The sequence below is a fragment of the Scomber japonicus genome, chromosome 17 (assembly GCF_027409825.1).
Source record: "Scomber japonicus isolate fScoJap1 chromosome 17, fScoJap1.pri, whole genome shotgun sequence".
NCBI classification, from domain to species: domain Eukaryota; kingdom Metazoa; phylum Chordata; class Actinopteri; order Scombriformes; family Scombridae; genus Scomber; species Scomber japonicus.
In genome coordinates this window covers 13622604-13637775 of record NC_070594.1, presented here as the reverse complement: position 1 = coordinate 13637775, position 15172 = coordinate 13622604, and the positions used below count along the sequence as shown (strand labels likewise).

Here is a 15172-nt window from a genome sequence, read left to right as displayed (position 1 = left end):
GAAATGAATGTACCCAGTAGCTCATATATATATACACAAATAAATACAAACACATATACATAAATAAATAAGAACAAATAATATATACAAAAACCTAAAAGTTAAAAATCAAAGTTAAATATGTTTTAAAAAATGATGCTTAGAGGAGAAAGAATTGTTCAGATTATTGCAGTGCCCCATTACTATCTTTGGATATTATTGTTGTAAAGTCTGATGGCTACAGGTACAAAGGACCTGCTGAACCGCTCTGTCTTACAGTGCAGCCAGATGAGCCTCCCGCTGCCACATTGCTCTCCTGAGCTTTAAGGATGTTGCACCAAAGCTGTTTGGGGTTGTTCATAATGGCCTGTACCATTGCACCTGTAGCCCTTTCTACTGAATTCTTCAGTGTCTCACAAGTTTATCCAGCCGCTAAAAATCACTTTAAAAAGTGTAAATATAAATAAATATAAATGAAAAGAATAAAAGCAATACAGACTTCCATCCAACATTCATAGAGAGGCCAGAAACCTTCTCCATGACTTCAGATTCATTGTGACGCTTTGTAAAATGACTCATGCTGTTGTAATTGTTATTAAACCCATTATACCTTGTGCGCAGCTATGGAAACATCTGAGTGACTTCCTCCATGTACTTGTATTATTTTTGGCTGTGTTTCTAAGATGAACACCTACTGAATTTGCATACTTTTGAGTCATGAATAGTTATTTTTATAAAATGCACTCCAAATACAAGCAGCCTCTGTGTTATCTTCATTTGCATTGGCAGAGCATTAGAGTTGGTAACGTGAGGACACTAAGCTCTGTATCTGGCAAGGCTCTGTAGTAAGCGCATTGTTAACAAAGCACAAGGGCTTGCTGGTATCTATTGATTTGTAATGCATTCACAGCCTTTTTTGAGACATGTGAGATGATGGAGGTGTAGATTAAACAGCTATTCTGTTCTGTTATTGTGCATTTGTTAATTGTGAGCTGCCAAGGGACTGCAGATGAAAATGAGCTGTAATCTAACTATATAAAAACAAAACAATTAAGCTTTGTGACGAACAGGGTTGGTAAGGTTACTTTGGAAATGTAATCGGTTCCAGATAACTAGTTACCCTATTTAAAATGTAATAAGTAATGTAACTATTTCAATTACTTAATCAAAGTAATGTGTTACTTATTACATTTGATTACTTTTCTAAATTTCTAATGAATGTTTTCGATTGACAGGGTAAGTGTATCCATTAAGCCCACCAAAATCTAATTTCAGGTGTTTTTCATGGTAACTGACATGATTTATAAGGGAGGTCATTTCTTCTAAAGTAATATTTATCTCTCAAATGTATACATTAGTTCATGTAGTCTTTGGAATATAAAATAAAGTTATTTTATGAAAAAAGTAAAAAGTCTGGCATGGGCTTAATCGGTACTCTGACATCATTTAAGCCCATGTCTGCTCCAAATGAGACCACGTCATGAATTATTTACAAATTATATACAAGAATATTGATTTCAAAGAATTTAAAACAGCAATATGTGTATTCAGTAACATGTTAAATATTTAATTTATCTATTTGTATGGACTTCTTCACAGCCAATTGACACAAGCTTTCCTCAATTAATAATTATTAAACACTTGAAGACTTACAAAATGCATTTTTGTAAAAATTTAATAATTTAGATGTGGAGGAGTGGTGGCATTTTATGTAATGTTATGCTTTTATTCACATGATGGGTATTACATGATGGGTAGTACTCAATTGGTATCAGTATCACTTTAAGGGTACTTGGATTGGTACTGGTACTCAGCCCTATTCATAAGTAACTTTTTTATCTTCTCTGTAAGGGATTACAGTTACATTAATTTTGTAGTTAAACTATGTAATGCTGTTAGTTACTCCTCAACACTGCTCACAAAGTAATTCACAAGATCACCAGGCATCTTTTCGTTTTGTTGGTCATTGGTTTCAACTTCATCTTCATCCTTCCAGTTCTTACTTGCAGAAGTCAATTTTCGTTAAGATTTAGGGGTACCAAGTTATGGAATAGCTTTTCAAATCTGAGAAAAACTGTTCTGATCTTTAAAAAGTTTTAAAAGATGTTGAAAGGAATATTTAACTGCTGTATTTAACTTTTAACTTTTTTTCTCAACGTATTGTGTCTATTTGTTTCAGTCATAGTTTCCATGTATCATGTACAGATGAACATACATGAAGGGGGCAAAATATTAGGAACACCAGTCAATATAATGCACCTCAGTACACCACCACCACTTAGTACGACCTCAGTAATAAACATAAAGTAAAATGATCACTTTTTTGACAATGTTTACAAAAAATAACATTGTATAAACCTCAGAAAGTAGAATTATGGCAGAGCTGATGTATTGGATTGAATTACATTGCACAAGTGTACCTAGTGAAGTGGCCGGTGACTGTATATTGTAATTATTTGGTTTGTTCTCACTTTTATGTGGTCATATTATTTTCTGTAATATTGTGAAATTTTAACATCTGCATTGTATATTATCTTTTTTTTTAATGTAAATTTGAACTGTGCTAACTAAAGTAAACTTAATGCCACCTTTTACTCATATTTGTCATATTTTTTGTTTTCCACTCTGCTCTTATTGTGCTTAATGGTGGTTATCTTGTCCTCTAGTTTTGTTATTGCAGGCATGGGAACTAGATGTTCATAGTAAAAAATGATGCAGTGAAAAGCAGCATGCCTGCACGTGAGTACGTTTTGTTCTGAGGGGTGGTTGTGTTTACTTCTTCCAGCATACAGAAGAGAGGACTTCCAAGCTATTATATAATAGGCTACACCAGAATATTACACTCTAAACCTCACCAGACGCCCCGTCGACACGTTTGATGTGCCTGTACAGGACTGTACACTTCTCGGCGGCACACCGAACACAATGTCCTTAGCTTCGCCACACATTCGGCAGCGGTCACGTTTTTCAGCTGCTGGCTGCGCTGGCCAATCAGGAGCCAGAATAACGGCACACTGGGCGGGCGCAGAACCCTAAAGAATGTGACGTGTCCGGTACTCCAGATAAAACCACGCCCCCAATTACCATATATGGCAAATGGCTAAAATGAATATCCTGTCTTTTTAAGCTTTTTGACGCTCGGAAACAATCGCTGGTGGGTTAAACTGACGCAAACAGGCAGCTAATGTCCCAATCTGAGTTTGGATGCTCACAGAAGGCGAAATAGACGTTAATAGTGAACGGGTGTTCCCACCGTGCTTCGCATGTGACCGGGCGGACAGGGGAGGGGTGGTGAGTCTCGTGGAGAGTACCGTGGGACGCAGACTCCTAGTACAGGCCGGGCAGCAGCAGCAGTATCAGCGGTGGCCACACCAGGAAAAACAGTCGGTACGTTTAACTAGGCACCTCGACAGGAGGCAACCCGTTCCCCCTTGCTTCCTAGACAGCGTCGTCGGAGCAGCACCAGCACAAAAGTAGGCATATTGATTTTTTAAAGTCTGTTTTGTAATTGTTGTCCACTTTGTGTCAGTAAACGCTAAAGGCTAACCAGACTTTGGGCTAACATTAGCTTTGCATTTAATGTTAGCCCCCATTGTTTACTTGAATTGTTCGCATTGTTTCCTTAAAATATATGTTGTTTTATATGGGGGGGGATTATAGCTAGGTCAGAAATATTTTAAGTTCCCCCAAATGCATTGTGTATGTATATACTATAAATGCAAACATTAAACAGCCTGGCATGTCCTGCAGATTTAATGTTTCGTGGTTGTTAATAACGTGCCTATTAACTAAGTTAACGCCAACTAATAATGTTAAAGTTTATTTTTTAGCTAATTTAATACTTTGATATTAATATTTTGTGTAGCTGAGTTATATTTTTTGTTGTTTTCGTACAATAATGGCAACGCTACGCAACTTAATGGAAACTGGGTGGGTGTTAGATGTGCTCATTGTGAAAAATGATGGCCATACTATAGGCAATATTATTTTCGTCACAATCCAGTAAGGTTAGAAAACTACAATGCCGTCTTTGTATCTGGATAAATCTGTTATTGACACCACAAATGGGTTTACTTTGTGTTCTCCGTGCATTCTTAGATCTATCCTCTGATATGCTGATGTGATTGCTTTGAGAGCTTGTGGAGCCAAGGATAATGTCAGTACAACAAGAAAAGAAGATGAGCACCAAAAGGAAGGCAGAGAGCCACTCAAGGGCAGAAAACAGACCTTCCATCATGAAGTCTGGAGGCTCCCGAGCTGATTCTGAGAGGGACTCTGGATTCTCAGGTACGATTTCGCTTTTGTCACAGTTTTATGTGCTTTTAATTATAAAGATTGATTTAATGAATCCCAGTTATTCCTCTTCCTGGTCTATAGATGCAAGCTCAGAGCACCTGAGCACCATGGACACCACAGACAGTGAGCAGTCACCTCGCCCTGCAGGGGCACCAAAGTCTTCTGGCTCAGGGCAGCAGCCCTCTCAGCTGGCTGTGGTAGGAGGCTCCTACTCCAACCTCTCTCCAATGATCATCATGAACAATGTTCTCCTTAAGCAGGTACATGACTACTACACATCAATACCTTAATTATGTAGCATAAACATAAAATACTGAGTTTGACTTAACTCATTCTCTGCTTCTGCTCAGAGGTTCAACCCTCAGCCTTTTTAATTTGAGGCAGTCGTATAATCAGGCTACTCCAGGAAAGCGGCCGTCTCAGTTTATTACACCTGTGTTTAAAACTGCAGTGCTGAACGTTTTTTCTCCCCTCTCTGGCAGTGAGAGTAATTACAAAAACATTGACATTGTCATCTACTTACTTCATAGTCCCCACTGTAGTCGCACAACCTCAACAAATCATTCATTTCAATTTTAGAATTTGATGATCCATTCAGTCCTATAAATAAAAGCTGCAAGAAAAATTATTTTATCCCACTTCAAGTTAGCAGAGAGCTATCAGGAAATGAGCTGAAGGCTCTGTGGACAGAGCATGGAATGTCAAACCTGTGTGAACTTGTTTGGCGGGGGTTCGAATGTTAAGGACATTCACATATATTTAAAAGTTCCGCATTGCAGGTTTAACCTAAGGGTGTTTTCACGCTCTAGTCACAGCTGTCTGGAATGTATCCCCGAAACAACACTGACCATTCACATAGCTTCAAGACTCCTTGCTGACCAACGGCAGATAAAGTAGAAGTGGCTTATTTAAATTTATTTTAAAAATGTAGTTGGAAGGATAAGGTAGGGCAATCAAAAAAGAAGAATGGTGCTTACTTACTCATTATTATTATTATTCAACTTTTGAAGGTGACGTTTTCTGCCACAGTTTGTTCAGCAGAATTGAAGTCAATGGTTTTTCTTAAGTCTGTGTTAAACCTTTTCTGTTTTTACTTTTTAGTAGCCCCATCACATTGGGGTATTTAATGGGTAATTAGGGCTGGAACTAATGATTTTTTCCCTATCGATCAATCTGTTGGTAGTAGTAGTAGTAGGTGGTAATAAATTAGTTATCTGGTCTATAAAACTGTGAAAATTGATGATCACCATTTCACAAAGCTTTAGATGCAACCTTAAATGTTTTGTGTAGTCCCGACCAATATTCATAATCCAAAAATATTCAGTTTACTATCATAGAGAACTTAAAGGGGATCCAGCTCTATATTTATATCTACTCCACTAGAGTAGCTTTGCATAAGGCTGCTCAATTAATCGAAATTTAATTTTGGGGCCAAACGATCACAAAACTAATAAAATTGGGGGGAAAGGATTTTTTGTCATTTCCCGTTGTGCAACGTTGTATAGAAACAGTCTGCAAAAAGCCGCGGATGTGTATTTCCGTCCCTCCCACACAGCATGCACTGTACACCAGAGTTGCCAACACTCCCGTTTCCCTGTATTTTAGATCCATCTCCCGCCACCCTCCTGTTTTGTGTTTTCTCCCGGGATATTACAAGCCCCAACTTTGTTTGTTAATAATAATGAGAAGCGCACAGTAACAAAGGTTTTAGTTTGAAAGCTTTGACCAGAAGCTACTGGAAGCCGCCGCAGCTCCATTAGTTTTACAGAAGCTGAAACACAGCAAAATGTTTTAACTGTAAATAAAAGTGTGTAGTTTCCAGCCTGCATCAGACAATGCTGAGTTTACTGACTAATTATTAAAAACCAGGATGTGTTGTGTGAACTGTTGTCATCTTAATCCGCTCAACCAGCACTAATATCCCTGCACATTTTCTGCTGTGTGTTGCTTTAAGCGGCAGATAAAAGGCTACTGCTTGGAGAGAAAATTAATTAAGCCGAATGGACAAGAAATGTCCAATAAATGCAGCATGTTTCTAAAGTTTAAAAAAAATTGTTTTAATAATCGTGATTTCAATCTTATAGTGGTCTTTTATGCAACCACTTAGTTCAGCCTCATTCAGGAAACTTGACAGTGTTCCTCACCGAATTAGCAGAGCTTCATAAGAAAAAAAGGACATATAGAGAAATCTGGTGCCATTTGTTCAGCAGATCAAGTAGAAACAATGCAGATAAGAATGGTACAAATAGAAAAGGCCACAGTGGTGATGATGTTCAGATGATAGACACACCTTCAACAGGAAAACTACTTATTTTACTTTGCTATGCTGTTTAATGGAACAACACACACAGCATGCCAGCATGCCACGCCAAGTCATGACTACACCCAAAACAATGGAAAAATGCTGACAGTAGAAAAAAATCAATGGAAACCAAATATTTAGAGCAGCATGAAGCAGGTGCTTTTGGCTAACCAGGATTACTTCTGTTTACGTTCATTTCATTATTTTGACACTTCGGCTACGTTACATTATATGATTGAAAATAAGGAAAATAAATCCCCTTTATGAAACATATCAGCATTTTTTCTTAAAAAGGCTTTAGATGATGAATAATTGCCAATTTATACTATCAAGCGGTTCATCGAATAATCACAGCTCTATATTTAATTATAACCTGTAAGCTTGGTGTTATAAGGGACAACTAAATTTGATAATTTATCTAGTAAAAATGTAATGTGGTCAATAAGCAATTCATTTGATGAAACGTTTTGTCAAAATTTATGATGAGCCCCTGTCAGTGTTAAATATTGAATAGAATAAATGATGAATTCTTCACTTCACAAGTATCAGAATATTAATTGATGATGTAAATAATGGTTATGTGTAGTCCTATTTGGTACTTTGTCATTTTATTTGTGGAGAGTGTTTTTTCTTTGTGTGTCAATGTAAATAGTAACAAAGAAAATGTGAAATGGGGAAACGCTCGTTGAGGACCTGCCATTAAAAGCACTCAATATTGGCTCTTTTGTCTTTGCAGCCTGGAGATAGTCCTCCTGCTCTGAAGCCCTGGGGCTACAGTCCTACAGTGGAAGTGGTTCAACCTGTGGTCCAGCAGCCTCAGGTTGTTTTCCTCCAGCCCGTCGTCTCTCGTCAGGCTTCACCTGCCTCCAAAGAGACCTCCTCTAGACAAAGACGTCCAAAGAAGTATCTTCCAATCCTGAAATCCTACCCCAAGATTGCTCCTCATCCTGGAGACAGCTCCAGTTCCTCAGGGAGAGGAACTGCATCTTCATCTTCTTCCACTTCCTCCTCCTCCTCTTCCTCCTCTTACTCCTCCTCTTACTCCTCCTCTTCTTCAGGGTCAGAGAGGGGTAGCAGTTTGACCTCCCACCAAAGAGAGAAGCAGAAGAGAAGTCTGTGTGGTGGCACTGTGAAGTCTGGCTCAACCACTCCCATTCTGCCTCTTACCCCCAGCACAGCTTCTCCTCTGCTTCAGAGCCGACTTTCTCTGCCCACAACAGAAACCAGCTCCAGCAGTATTGCTGCCAAGGAGAGGCCTTCATCAGCTGTCAGCCAGTCAGAGTCGACCCCCTCACTGTCTTGTACTCACACCACTAACTCCAAAAACCTGCCACTCCCTGTCCCTCAGGCAGTCACCCTACAGGACAGCTCACCAGCAGAGTTTAACCACAGCGACAGTGATCCTGATTCGAAGAGGAAGCGCTTCTGCAACACTTACAACATCCTGAATAAATCTGGCTTACTAGACATCACACTGCGCACCAAGGAGCTCCTCAGGCAGAACCGACGCACCCAAACTGACCTAGACCGGCTAAAAGAACAAACAGACCTCTTTCTACAGGCTCTGCACAGCGGTGACACCAGCATTTGTGTTAAACTGCAGGCCAGCCTTCAGGAGGAAGACTTGGAAAAAGAAAAGGAGAGAGCTGCTCAGACCAGCTTAAGGGAAGATTAGACCTAGGCTAGTACTAGATGGCAAATCCTTTAGACTGGGATTGGGGAAAAGCAGGCCAGGTTGGGGGTTGGAGCGAAAAGAGACAGATGGACTGAAAGTAATGTGCTCCACAATACACTCCCCTACCCCCCACCCCACTCCCAGACTATTTCACGCAGTGTGCTGTGGCCTACATTTTGGCTGCCGTCTGCCGTAGGGCCTTGACACACCAAGCCGACCTCAAAGAATTAGAGTTGATAGACTTGTCATTGCTTCACGTCTTCTGTTGGAAATTGCACTGTAACTCATCAATAGACTGTATCGGCAGGCCAGTTGACTGCCAGCGTACAGCATGTCCTGCACCTGCATGAGAGGAAACGTTTGAGTCAGCAGTCTGGCTTTTGTAATTCAGGGAACATCTTGGAGAGGGAAGCAAAGCAAACTATACTGCTGTTTTTATGGCAGGTTTTTTAAATGGTAACGTTTTATACTTTGATTATGGACTGTGAAGACCAGTACTTCTCTCTTTAAAAAGTTGCAGTTGTATTCTTGGCTTTGTCAGCCTGTGGTCTTAAACATGGATTTGAAAAACAAGGAGAAGCCATGCTAAATTAGTAAAATTATATATTTGCTTCACTGAACAGCCGGTCAGAGAGCTCTCTAATTGTCTTCGCTGCAGATTCAACAAGCTTAATCGTCCAAACAACCGCAGATATCTGCTGACGTTTCCCAGAAGTGAAAGATATTGCAAAAACTTTGGGCAGCAGGCGGCTGCACGCACTGCCTGGTGGCCAACTGTTGGCTTGGTGTGTCTGGTCTTGAAGGTCAAACAAGGACAGAGTCGCAGCTCACTGTACTGCTGTGCTGAGCCTGACTCAATCACTTCCACTGAAACTGCCTCTCTTCTGCACAGAAATGTTTTGCTCATTGGCAATCAACACCCAAAAACCCTGAGAGATTTGGATCTAAGGCATGAAGGGATAAATGTATATATATTTTATTTTATTTTATTTTATTTTATTTTATTTTTTACTGAATGCACAATACAGGCTCAAAATCCAAATGCTTGATTAAAGCTTCAAGCAGGTATTTCATCTAAAACTCATTACACAACGGTTTTCCATCATTGCTCAATTCTGCTCTTACATGCAGCAGTTATGTAATATCTATGATTATGATAGGCTTATAGAAAATGTTCTCACGTCACATTGAATGTGTTCAGGGCCTCTCACCAGTCAGCATCTTTTTAAATAGACAAAATATGTGCCTAAAGTGTGTTTAGTTCCTGCTGCATTGTGAAACTTGGTGAAAGATTTGGCACAGTCTGTTGACAGTTTCCAGCTTAGCATTCCCATCCTGTTGATGGCAGCTTTAAGTGACAGTGCAAACTAGTCTGAACAGCTATTCAGAGGCTACCTTGATCATTTAAAGGGTGCTTCCTATAGTTCAAAAAGGTCTTCGTGTCTTGAGTGAAAGTTGTGTCATTTTGTTTTTGTATGTGTGTTTTTATATACGAATTGATATAATTTAAAGTGGCAATATTGTCTAATTTAAGTTTTTTGTTTTCTGTTAAGTTTCTTTATGTTTTTTTTGACTGTATGCAATGATTCATTGTGTGAACCTTGTGGAGACCATTAGACAAGCATCATGTCTGTTTTCTTGGTGAAGACCAGTTGTGCATCAACTTATGGCCCTCTAATTATATTTAACAAATAAAGTCTAACAATTATGTCTAAATTAGGAACAATTGTGGAGCTTGGGGTGCTTCATTAGTCACTTTTTGTACGTTTATAAATCATGGCCTTAATATTCAAGTTCAATGTAGATCACAGAACTTTACATTTGCACTAAAGTGTTCTATGAGTAGCTCTGACATCGTTTCTGAACAGAATTTAATGGCAGCTATGGTAATTTTGAGGCAGACTGCAAAAGTCATTGTTTAACTTGAAGTGCATTGTGAGGCATAAGCACACTACAAGTGTACACATACTATCTGTATAGAACAGACATTTACATGAATTTTTTGTCATGACATTGTCAGATTTTTTTATCGAGTAGTTTTCTCATTATCAATCATGCTTGTGTATTTTACTATTATAATATTTGATGTAATATAAAATATACAATGTGCTTATGTTGACTTAAAATGGCTCCTGAATATCTCAAATAAGGGATACTTTGTTTTCTACTTTTTGCAGTCTTAACGAGTGTGCATCAGAATGTAAATACAGTTCATTTGCACTCATTAAAGTCATGTTTTCTGAAGCAAAATGTTTAGAAATTCTTTACACACAAACAATAACTCAGACGTTTGGGTTCGATAAATTTATTGTGGGCAAAAACATCTCATGAATTTGTTTAGTTTGACATACCACAGAAAAGTGTGTTGTTAACCACACTGCCAAATTTAAATGATTAAAAAAATCTCCAAATATATGAAATTAGGCTTCAAAGTTGTCCCTTTATCTTCTGCCAAACGCTGAGGGAGTGCCCTCCGAGTTCGCTGAAACCCCACCCCCTACCAAGTGTCACCTGTCAATCAAAGTCACCACCTCTACTAGAAACATGGACGCTAGGTCTGAGAGCTTTCTGCTGCTAACTCAGCTGCTAGGTCGGCAGCTAGCTCAGCGGCTAACTCAGCTAACTGGCTAACTGTAGACTAGTAGTAGTAGTGTGCGTTGAATGTATTTATACCTCTACAGCAGCAGGGGCGGGTTTATTGCTCATTTTCAGACCCGTCCACTAAATCCTGAACACAGAAATCTTGAAATACAGTTTGTGAAGCCTAGCTCCACAATTCAAATCTAAATGATTGAAATGCTTTTTACACCTTTTTTATGAATACATTTATGACCTATTGAATGTGTTTAGAAGAAAATGTCACACAGTCTTTCAAAAAATCTCTCTGTCTTTTTGATATAAAGTAAAGAGATGAAGGACGGGGGGTACTCAGTCTCAGTCACAGTTATGTCTTCATCAGTCAGTATCAGCCAGCATTTTGATAATGAAGATGACACAGTAGCTGATAATGTTAATCTGTTTCAACATTAAATGCTTAAAAATGATAACTCAGTTTTTGAGTCGCTCCTAACCCATATCAGTAGTGTGTTTTGCGTCATTGTCCTGCTAGAGAACCATGCTGTGTCAATTTTCAACTCTCTGGGTGGAAGTTTGGGGGTGAACTGAAGATGTTTGAGGTCATCTTACATTCCCCGCCCATTTTCTGCAGTGCACCAGTGCCGCTGTTAGCAAAACAGCCCCGGATGCTTTGTATCTTTTTTGGGGTTGAACGTCTCATTATCTCCCCTCCAAACGCAACTGTTGCTGATAACTGACCAGAAAGTCCTTCAAATAGATTTTTCTATGTCCATTTAATCATAACTTCAGATGACTTGGCCACATTTATTTGGGGGAGCAACAAATTTTATGCATAGTTGAATTTTCTAAAACACGACCTGTTGCTGTAGTGTGAAGTGACTTGTGTAGATCTACCTTTTCCTATCTTTACTCTGTCTACTGTCTTTCCATTATCATGAATATGGCTCAAACCAATGAGTGCAGTCAAACCCACTCTGTTTACACAGATGTAGATAAATTCCAGCTGTAAGAGATTTTGAGGCCATGTCATGTTGACATTTTAGACTTTCATACACAGCCAAGGTAAAAATCTAAGCCAAGTGTACCATGTGGTTTGAATTTAATCCAGAGTATGTTCAGAAGACCCACAATACATTTAGACACATAGACACATACCATTAGACATTTACTGTAGATACATAAGGGAACCAACAATGTGGTTCTTATGTTTATATATGAGAATGTGACTTATGTTTTCCAAACATGTTAGGAAAAAATGTTGCAGACATGGTTTACCTACCTTAAAATTCTGAAATCAAAAGTTTAAAAGCCACAGCTCATTGCACAGTCATTTTAGATTCATAGCAACGGCACAGTCTTCTGAATTTCCATGAAGCTATAATGTTTGTGCTTTCACACTGTCATAGATCCAGTTACCTGTTTGTATGCCACATATCCTTAAAGGTATGCTATACAGGATGTGTCAGTTGTTTTTTGTAAACAGCATTCAAAGCTGGCCCCTCCTCTCCAACTTGACAAACAAGCTAGAGAGAGAGACACAGAGTAGCTGTGGTTTTCAGCACATATAAACATGCCCACACCTCCACACAGTCCTACAGGAGGGTGCCGCCCTGCTGGATTTTGTGAGTGCAAAGTTTCATCATGTGTGTAGCTCAGCCCCACCCTCCCTCAAATAGACACACAGACCTGCAGCTCTTTACACATCCATGACACCCAAGCCGAGAGCAGAGGAGAGAGATGGAAATAGCGGTGTAACCTAGTCAATACAACCTGGGTGCTACGCTATGACTCCTGACCTCACACTTAGTTTCTGCCTGGTAGCTACACACCTACTGCCCAAAGGGAGTAGAGTCTCTGCAGACAAATACACCACCAAGTAATGTTTGAGAGGGATTACATATGTATGAGTCTCTACAGTGTTTCTGATTTAAATCCTGCATAGTGTACCTTTAAAGACGGCCTTATTGAGACACTGGAGCCAGCGAAACTGCTGGCATTAATTTGGTCTCTTACCTTAGCCAAAAACAAATGCCAGTGTGTCTGCGCCCAATTTTACAGCTGTCATATGGTTCAATGATGGTAACAAATGCTGAAAAGGTCAATACATTTTTTAGATGAAAATAGCAGAACAATACGCTGGTATATTCCATCTTGGTAAAGAGCTTTACTTGTTTGCTGTCATCAGCTTTCAGTGCAGCATATTTATTTGTGAGATAGTAGCTCCCATCAGCTCACCGGAGTCTAAAGTTTGGCTTTGTTTAAACGGATCCGCCCTACTGTGGTGACTCTTGGTTCCTTGAAATGTGTTTGACTATTCATTGACTGAACGCTTATCAAACCATAGTGTCTGATGTGGATGAAACATACTACATGCTGTGTCATAGATTGTTGTTGCAGTTATTGTGACATTTCCTGTTTTTTATATCCAAAACAAGAACTTAATAATTGAAAAAAAGAGTAAAGACTGCGGTTACTTGTACAGTATGCACCAGTATGTCATTTTCTAACACTAGATTTTGAGTTTATCATCAAAAAGTAGGCAGCTTTGACTCCTCAGTGCATTTCCGTCTGCCTTCTTTTCATTTTAAAGATGATGTAAATGTTTGTGAATGTTTTTATCAAGATGTTTTCAGCAGTGCACCAGCAGTAAAAAAATAATGATGATTAGCCCAAATAATTTTGTTTTGTATGCTTAACAAAAATTTGTGTTGGGAAAGTGTGATGGATTCATTTGGTGCAATTATGCAGGATTAATTTAGTGTTGCTTTATCTGAGTTAACTGGTAAATAAGACGGATGTTGTAATCCTCATTGCACTAAAACATCTGGGGACATGGGAGCTGCTGTGTTTAATGAGAAACTTCAGTTTTATAGATCAAAGATCAATAAGATAAGATTGATAAACGCTTTTGTGTAAGGTGCTTTAGGGCTCTTTTTGTACATGTTAAGTTAGTGTCATTGCTTGTTTAATAAATGTAATTTCCAAAGAAAGACTTGTGGTTTCCTATGATGTTATACACCTCATCTTTATGTGTTAATTATACTGCATCTCGACCGTCCAAAGTGCTGACATCATCTCTAGTTTTCATTGTGGTAATTGTTGAAACTCGGAGAGAGGTGAGAAGAAACACGACAAAATGAAGTGTTTAATTTTAGAGTTTTCCACACAGTTCTTCTCATCACACTGTCAAACTGAGAAAAAGCAAACACAAATAAACTGTGAATAATATGTGGACTTTACAAACACAGGAGACAAAATTAGATTAGATTTAAACAAAATATATGTGCTCGTTGTGAAAACCTGTGTTTATGTGGCTTAATTTGATTTAAAATGAGATCCTGATTGCTAATTATTGACACATGTGGTAGACACACCATTTGTTCTACCATATAAACATGTGTTAACACACAGGATAAACAGTTCAATCGCTCCAGTACACTTTCCATCAATAAAGCTTTAATTAAGAGGCCAGGTCAAATAATTTAAGAGTAAATCCTTCACTTGTTGTTATTAGATAGACTATTTTAAAACAGGCTTAAAAACCTATTCATTCAGGAAGGCTTTTTCACCTTAACCCTTGTTATTTTCTTTATGGTATATGTTTTTAACAATGTAGCACTGCAAATGAAAAATGCAGTACAAATTAAATGCATTATTCTCATTCTTATTCTTATTCTTATTCTTATTTGGTTAAAGTTGTACTGGCCTGTGCAGGTACATGTGTAATAATACAAAACGAACCAGATGTTTTTCAGGTAGTGGGTCAGCCACTACAAGCCTGAACGCAACCTGACATCCTCTGGCCATCTCTCAATCAAACCTAAAAACTAAAGGTGACAAGAGCTTTATGTGCAAGGGCCCCTCAGTTGTGAAATGACCTGCCAGAGGAGATCAGGGATGATTGATTTTACTATTAATTTCATTATATTTCATTGTATTTGATCATTTTAGTTTAGTTTAGTTTAGTGTAATTTAGTTTAGTTTAGTTTAGTTAAAATAGTAAGTTAAGTTAAAATTTAAACAAAAACTGAGAGATAATGACATAATATACAGTGCAGGGAGAGGCAAAAAAACCTGAATGGACTTATTTAAAGCCTCCACCTAAAAAATGTTAAAATTTCACAATATTAAAGAAAAATAACACGACCGCATGAAAGTGATTATAATATGCATATAATAAAAAACAATGACAAAATAAAAACAGAAAAATACATTTAAGTGTGTGTGTGCAACATACAATATAGTACATTATCCACTATTTGACCGCTGGATGTCAGTGATGAGACACGAAGCGCTCTAATTGTCCCTGCAGAGACTCCGTAGAACAAACCTGCTGCTGCTGT

The 15172-nt window shown here is 38.4% G+C and overlaps 1 protein-coding gene across 1 annotated transcript; it reads left to right on the top strand.

The window, feature by feature from the left end:
• Positions 1–3103: 3103 nt before the first annotated feature.
• cipcb (CLOCK-interacting pacemaker b) lies at positions 3104–9348 on the top strand. Its single transcript, XM_053337068.1, has 4 exons — positions 3104–3452; positions 4078–4266; positions 4357–4535; positions 7314–9348. The coding sequence occupies exons 2-4, from the start codon at positions 4134–4136 to the stop codon at positions 8250–8252; spliced, it is 1251 nt and encodes a 416-aa protein (XP_053193043.1). The 5' UTR covers positions 3104–3452; positions 4078–4133; the 3' UTR covers positions 8253–9348.
• The last annotated feature ends 5824 nt before the right edge of the window (positions 9349–15172 follow it).

Excerpts from the sequence above, each read along its gene's own strand:
- cipcb (XM_053337068.1), top strand. The coding sequence starts at position 4,134 with ATGTCAGTACAACAAGAAAAGAAGATGAGCACCAAAAGGAAGGCAGAG. Across the intron at positions 4,267-4,356 it reads GAGGGACTCTGGATTCTCAG|ATGCAAGCTCAGAGCACCTG; the intron begins GTACGATTTCGC and ends CCTGGTCTATAG. Across the intron at positions 4,536-7,313 it reads ACAATGTTCTCCTTAAGCAG|CCTGGAGATAGTCCTCCTGC; the intron begins GTACATGACTAC and ends TTGTCTTTGCAG.